Source organism: Lolium rigidum, chromosome 1, assembly GCF_022539505.1.
Source record: "Lolium rigidum isolate FL_2022 chromosome 1, APGP_CSIRO_Lrig_0.1, whole genome shotgun sequence".
NCBI lineage: Eukaryota > Viridiplantae > Streptophyta > Magnoliopsida > Poales > Poaceae > Lolium > Lolium rigidum.
In genome coordinates this window covers 147786018-147793736 of record NC_061508.1, presented here as the reverse complement: position 1 = coordinate 147793736, position 7719 = coordinate 147786018, and the positions used below count along the sequence as shown (strand labels likewise).

Sequence of the window (7719 nt, the reverse complement as noted above, 5' to 3'; positions counted from 1 at the left end):
TGATAAGACAATCACATCATGATGCTCACTTTTTTTCTTCTAGTTTTTAGATGGCTTATCCATGTTGAGACTCTAAGGCCATGCACTATGTAGGGTCGGTTCAAGAAAAAATATGTCAGATTTCTGAATCGCTTTGGTTTAGCTGTAGTGTTGGAATCGCTTTGCATGTGAAGCAATGATTGATAGGTGAAGCATGAAATCTATATTTTATCCCCCACCATCTCAGAGTTGGCTCATTTTCTCTCTCTGACATGTGGACCTAGTGCCTTGCTCCTGGCAGATTGTTTGCATGGAATCGAACCAAGTTTGTGGTTCGCTTCTTCTGACATGCGCCATGGTGCGATGCTCTACTATGTGTGGAACCGGTTCACAAGCCAAAATGAATCGCTTTCATACCACATAGTACATGGTCTAAGTGATCCTTGAGCTATAATAATTGTGTACTGCTTTGATGTGACTTGTTTTAATAAGGAGCCTTTGATGTGACTTGTTTTAATAAGGAGCCGTATGACCTGTATGCATCTATGCATCAATTGACGCAAAGGCAGGGTACCCCATTTTGAAGAAAAGAAAAAGCAAAATTAAGGCGTTCAATGGCATATATAAGTTGCAACCATTGGACAGACAATAAGTTGCACGGCTCCATGAAATCTGCAGCCGCTTCATCTGATGAATATCAGTAGATAATTCAGCATCATAGTAAGTTCAGCCCTGTAAGCTCGAGCTTCGGTAAAATCCAATAGCAAATGTTTCTATACAAACTCTACCTACATATCTAACCACTAAGTACACAAGCACATCTTCCTTTTTCGATTAATTCCAGTTGAGGTTTGCTAATAGTCATCTTCCTGACTGTCCAGTGATGCACCGAGCTCCGCGCAACGCTGGCATGAAAACTGGCCAGGCATTGACAACGGGACCATCAAATTTTCATGCCGCCCACAGTAAGGCCGGTTGCAGCTGCTACATTTTGCATGCGTAAGCCAACAATCCAAGCACATAAAGTCTGAGCAAGCAAGATCAGCCTCGGTTCGATCCTCCGAACTAATACAGGCACCACATTTTTCGCATCTAGTAATGCAGAAGTAGCAGCCTCGACACCGCAGCAAGCTATGCTTCACTTTCCTGAAATATAACCAAATTATCAATATGGACGTGTACCAGACCTTATAATAATCAGCTTCAGGTCAAAGCCATTAGTCTGGCAGCCATACAAGAATGCTCAAGTGTTTGCAGTTGTTCTCAAGACAAGAGCAATGAAACAAATTATAAAACCATGTTGCTTTCATGTAGCCCATAAGGCAAATAAGTGAGCTTCGGGACCATTACTTAAAAAGCTATTCACAAAAGAAGATATGACCAAGTCAGCTACCCCTTCCACAACCACAGGAGAGAGCAAAAGGGGGAGCAATAGCTATGAGCACTGACTCTTGTGACCATCACAAATCAAAGATGAATCTTGTATCAGCAGGACAAATGAAGAGTCAAAACAATGAAAACGAGTCGAATAAAGTGCTACGGCAAGTCACAAAGAGATCTGATAGAGGATCACAACGTACATACCTACAGTCATCCTTCGTACAATCAAACACAAGCCTGACGTTTGTGCACAATGGGCAGACATCAACATCAATAGGGCGTTCATCATTGGTGTTCAGCACTTCGTGGGCTCTATGGTTGTAGAAGAGTGGGCTTCTATCTTGCTGTACTTGTGGGTTACCTTTGGACATCAGAGACATGATAACATCAAGATGATGCTTACTCATCCTGCTAATACCATTGAGTCGGAGATGGTCTATATTTCCCTTGTGTTCATGCAGAAGCTGAACAATTTTCACCACCCCATCACCAGTCAAGCCTGTACATGTGGGCACATAGAGCTGCAAATTAAGAGTAAGTTAGATCAAATGCATCTAGAGGTCCATGGCTCCATGCAGCTACTGCATAGGAGGAACTGAGCAAAGCCCTCGGTAAATAGTTTTATGTAGAATTTATCACGGGCATATAACCATAATTGTATTATCCACAAATGACAAATTAGCAACGAAGCAAATATAGAAGAACTGTAAAGGCGTATCCATCTATTATGTAAACTAAAGAACATGATCAAAAAGCAGAGCCTAAGGTGACTTCAAGATTCCATAGAGTAATAAAGTCAAGAAAGTATTTCTCATTCTCACACTGACTAGAAACTCGAAAATCACTGCAACAATTCAACAGGGGCACCTTAACAGGACCGTTACTGTTCCATACGATGTTGGGATCAATAACCATGATTTTGGAATAAATGGGTCCACATTAGTAACTCAAAACTGATTCCCAGTATGTTAGGGAGAATCCTATTTTGACAAAACTTTTGGTGTCTGGTGAGCGATTTGGTTTGAAAAGAAAAAGGCTGCATACCATTCAGTTTCAGGATTATGTAGTTCAAAATACAAAATAAATATCTGAATAAACTTCATGTCAATTAATACTGACCATCCTAATTTTGGCCCTAGATCGATAATACTGCACTTTAGTAATCTACAAGTTTCCTAACTGAGATCATTCGTTACAGAAGAAAAACAGAAACGTAAATTAATACAACTGGATAATATGCAACCAATAGGGCTTGATGTCCCCAGCAAAGCAGCCAGGTCGAAGGTAGCATCCGATATTATTTGCGAACATTGCAGTGATCTAAGTGCTCCAGCAGTTTGTAGCCAAGAATAAGCAAGCATTGCCAAGGAAAATCTATCAAGGACCCCATCAGTGCACTGTATATTTCTACGTATTAATGCCAATATCAACTGTACATACCCTAACCCAGTCACAATCATCATGAGCAAAGTAAGCAAAAAAATATAAAGCGTTAAGAAATCCCATTCCCTGGGAAAGTGAGGGAGAGGAATCCAGCAGAATCTATAACCTCGTACTATATATAATAAATAAACACCCTATACTGTACCCTTGAGGAATTCTGCATCTGCGGTGGTTTCACAGAGGTTGTGTGATTTAAGAAAAGGGAAAAGGAAAACACTGCACCGTGAGATGGATCTTGTACATAAATTAAGCATTCAATGGCACTAAATTGACGACAATGAAAATCATGGTAAACTCAAGTTCATTCAGAAATATAGTTAAGGTGGTTCTCAAATCACAACTATTCTCTCTCCCTGTCTAGGATCTTAATGGTTTTAAAGGTAGTGGGCAGTGGAGGCTACGTTTGTTTTATAAAAGAGAGTCAATCATGCGAACAATAGAAGAAAAAACATACAAAGGAGTACTTTAGAAGAAGAAAACTACCTATTGTATCTGTACGGTCCTCACTTCAGTGTACAGAAGCTCGGGAACTTCTGGACTTTGAGTGCCACCACTTTGTTATGGTCGGACGGGGTTTGTTCAGACTGTTAGGCTGGCGGTTTAGAAATACGATTAGTAATTCATAAGTGCTGACTGTAAACCTGTTTCTAGGAGATGGAGCCCATGTGTGTATCTTTTTTCCTGAATATAATAAAAAAATGCAATACAATGACGTGTGCATCAATCGATGCATATACTAGGCCTAAGCCTCTTTTTAAAAAGAAAAAAAGAAAAAATTATAACCTTCCAACTGTGATGACTTTTGTTCATACATATCCTGTGCACTGGCAAGTGGGAACTTTTATCAAAACATATCGTCCATCGAGGCAGATTTAGCCGGCGGCACCAACATAGATTGGTAACTGGGGAGTCAGAATGGGATCACACAAGGTGACGAGGGTGAAGAAAGAGACTTCATGGGAGGGGCTGAAGACATGTAGTTTCAAGAAGCAGTAGTGTAGAAGGAGCCGCACATTTTGCAATGGAATAGGAAGGCATCAGCAATGCTTGAATGGCAATTGTTTAGAAACCCAAGGAACCGAAACCTTCTTCTTTTTCTTTCCGGGCGATGAAGAAGAGATCACCAAAGCTCTCCAGTCAGCATATATGTCACCATCTAGTGGAATCACCATAAAGCTAACATGACACAGATGAGAACCAAAGCAATTAACCAGCATACTAGGCTACCTACAGTAGCCGCTGATTGAGTAATGCGCTCCACAAACTGAATCAGAGTTCATGATCCTATCTCCCCAATCAGCAACGTTATAAAGAGCATCAAGATTATATTGATAATTCCATGGGGCTCCCTCGTTGGACTCATTTTTTACATGGATAGTTTGTGTCAAATAGTACGATATGAGTTGGGGCAGCCATAATCTCTGTCACAACTGAAATCTTCTACTGTGCCTCAATATGATCTTCAGCAACACTATACTCTGTCCTACGACCTTTGCTAAATTAGTTCTTACTAATGTTGTGCTCGTGCATTACTGTGGAATTGTTGACTTTATTGTCAATTTTCAGGGGACACTGAGCATTTCAGTAAAAACTTGTGCCAAATAGAATGTTTTGAATAATTGAGCTGTGGATTGATATGTTCATACATGATGTAATTAGTTAAGTGTCAAACAGGCACCAATTTTCATTTTTGCAAAAATAAAAACAATACTTTATCCTAGTTAAGTGACTCTCTGTTCAGTAGAATCTTGTGCTGGTCGTGGAACTTTTGAAACTCCTCGCAAAAATTAAGGAAAACAAAACTACTGAATGGTGAATAATTTGAGGAAATTTGAAGACATAATTAACGAAATGTGTGATGCAATTTTCTTCAGGAAGTATTAACAAAAATACAAAGACTGCCGGTAGAGGGTCGAGCAGTTCGAATAAACAACTAAAGTTGAAGCAACGTTTAGAAACCCAAGGAAGTGAAACCTTTGTTTTTTTTCTTTTGGGCGAGAAAGAAGAGATAACCAAAGCTCTGAGGTCTACATTATGTCAGCATCTAGTGGAATCGCCACACAAATGGAAACCATAGCAAATAACCAGCATACTAGGCTACGCAGCACTCGCAGTTAATTGAGTAGTGTGCTCCACAAATCGAATCAGAGTTCATGATCCTATGTCCCCAATCAACAACCTTTTCTTTTGTTGAGAGCATCAATATTATGTTGATAATTCCATGGGGCTCTTCCCTCGTTAGACTCATTTTTCTACATGGATAGTTGGTGTCAAATAGTAGACATGAATCGGAGGAGCCATAATCTGTCACAACGCAGATCTTCTACAATGCCTCAATGATCTCCAGTAACACTATACTCTGTCTTACGAGTTCGTTAAATTAGTACTTACTAGTGTCGTGCTCGTGCATTACTGTGGAAATGCTAAGACTTTATTGTCAATTTTCAGGGGAAAATGAGCATTTTGATATAAATTTATGAGTAGTAGAATATGTTGTATAAAAAAAATTAGTTGTGGAATGAGATGCTCATACATGATGTGATGTAGTTAAGTGTTGCAGTTCCCTGAATGAAATGAAGAATAAGCAGTGGTTTAAGAATGCATAGCTGAATTTCTTATGGAAAATTTGTAAAAAACAGACACCAATTTTCATTTTGGCAAAAAAAAAAAAACTGTAAGCTAGTAGTTTTTTGTTTAGTAGAATCTTTTGCCAGTCATGTAACTTCTGAAACTCTCGCAAAAAATAAGGAAACTAAAACTTCTGAATGGTGAAAAATTTATTAATTTGAGAAAGTTTGAAGACATAATGAAAGAAATGTAGGATGCTCATTACTTAAGGAAGTACTAACAAAAAATAAAAAGATTGCCGGTAGAGGGCCAAGCAGTTTGAAGAAATAACTGAAGTTAGAAGCGATATTTAGCACTTGAGTGACTATCAAGAAGAGAACAAAGAACAGGGTTGTCATTCAACAAGAGTGGAACCTCAGAAATTAAGAAAAAAACTTCAAGTCAAGCAAATATGTGAAGAAAGAATTAGAGAAAAGCATGCCTGTATTGGTTCTACTCCATTGGTATTTAGAATTTCTTCACGTCACTAGGCTATGATGACAATTCCGATGCTGAAGTAGCGGAGTACTAAATTTTGCTGTGTTCTACATTGCCAAAGCTTCTACAGCATATCAAGGGAAGCCCAGCTATGCGTTGTTTATTGCCCAATAGGGGCAACGCTTTGCCTTGCACAAGTAGCAACACCTACCAACTGAACTGCCATCTCTTCTATGATGCACATGAAGAAGCTTGTATGAGCATTGCTACTTGCCTATAATTAATCATATACAGCAAAGACCAAGCTTAATCTCCTTTGTCAACATCATGTCCAAGTTTAAATTAGTACATTTCTAGGCGTCAGACTAGTTCAGCTAGTACGAGGAACCTAAGCAACCACAGCATCAGGCATAACAACAAACACTAGGCGCGCGTCACCCATCCCACACCCAAGCATGCAGCTCATTCGCCAATTCACAGTCTCACACACTTGCAGATGAAACAACCACGCGCCAGAAACGTCCCAGTACCTCGGTGACGCCGGGATTTTGCTCGACGACGCGGAGCAGGCCAGCGTCAGAGACGCGGAAGCACCCGACGAGGTGCAGAGACCGCAGCGTCCCCTCCGCCCTCGCTGTCAACTTGGCGAGGATTTCGTCGGTGACCCGGCTACTGAGAGGCGGCTCCACCGCGACGCGACGCCACAGGAGGGTGTCCCCCGCGACGGCCTCGCCGAGGAGGCGGCATACGCGCCAGCAGGCCAGCAGCTCGGGCAGCCGCATGTAGCCCAGGGCAAGGAAGAGGGCAGCGTGCGGCTCGCCAGGCGCCGGGGCAGGTAGCGGCGGAGGCGCTGAGGCGGCCGCCGTGGTCGGAAGCATTGTGTGGTGGCTGGTCACCGGTGAGGATAACTGGCTTGAAGTTAAATGTGAAGTTTGGTTCGTCCAAATTTTGTACAGTGCTTGGATGCCACCAATTTATGGAGAGAGTTCAGTTTTGCTAGTACTCCGTACTTGGATTGCCGTTCTGCGAATCTTGATTCCAGCCGGCTTCCCCATTATATCACGCGGATCAAGGGATATCGGTTTCTCAATCCTATTGAATCCTGTCACACTCATCCCCCTAGAATATTGACGTCCTCGATCAACCTAAGCTAGAAATTTCCCCTCTTGACACACGTTTGTACGTCTAGTGCTAGCACATGTGCTATGTTGTGCGTCACGATAGGCCTCACCAGCCATATGTCGCATGTCCAAACCCCTAACTTGCACACGCCGTGTAATCGGAGGGTCGGCTCTGATACCAAATGTAACACCCGACCACCCCTGTTCGAACATGTTACCCCTAGCAACTCTAAAGATCTCTAGATTGGTCCCACAGATCAACACTAAAAAGTTACAACTTGTTGGTAATTTGGTATGAGTATTCTATCAATCTTATTGAGGTCTGGGCTAGGATGTCACACTCCAAAGAATTTATTGTAACTCTTTTCTGCAAGCTCATCTCCAAAAAACTTCGGGGTTAAGCGCGTATGGGCCAAAGAAATTTGAGAAAAGGTGACCAAACGAAAAATTATTTTCGGATACGCACGAGTGAAAACAAAATGCATAGAAAAAACACGTGTTAATCCATGAAGTTAGTCTACATATCCCAGAGAACTACCAGAGCTAACAGCACCGGTCAGGGGCTGCTAGTTGTTGTTTTCTCCCTTGATGACATTTAAGAGCTGACTCACTTTTGCCTAAGCATGCACAAGTCCACGACATGTGTGCTGACTAGTCATTGCCGATAGAAATTTTTTCTACTCTCACTAAAGCCTCCTATCTTCCTCTAGAGTCAAGCCACGTTACTAAGAGAAGTCATCGTACAACTTTA

At 41.5% G+C, this 7719-nt stretch overlaps 1 protein-coding gene across 1 annotated transcript; it reads right to left on the bottom strand.

Moving 5' to 3' along the window:
- Positions 1-799: 799 nt before the first annotated feature.
- LOC124682860 (F-box protein SKIP28-like) lies at positions 800-6740 on the bottom strand. Its single transcript, XM_047217477.1, has 3 exons — positions 6378-6740; positions 1564-1880; positions 800-1125 (listed from the first exon to the last, which is right to left on the bottom strand). Exons 1-3 carry the CDS (start codon positions 6723-6725, stop codon positions 834-836), a joined length of 957 nt encoding a protein of 318 aa, XP_047073433.1. The 5' UTR covers positions 6726-6740; the 3' UTR covers positions 800-833.
- Between the last annotated feature and the right edge of the window lie 979 nt (positions 6741-7719).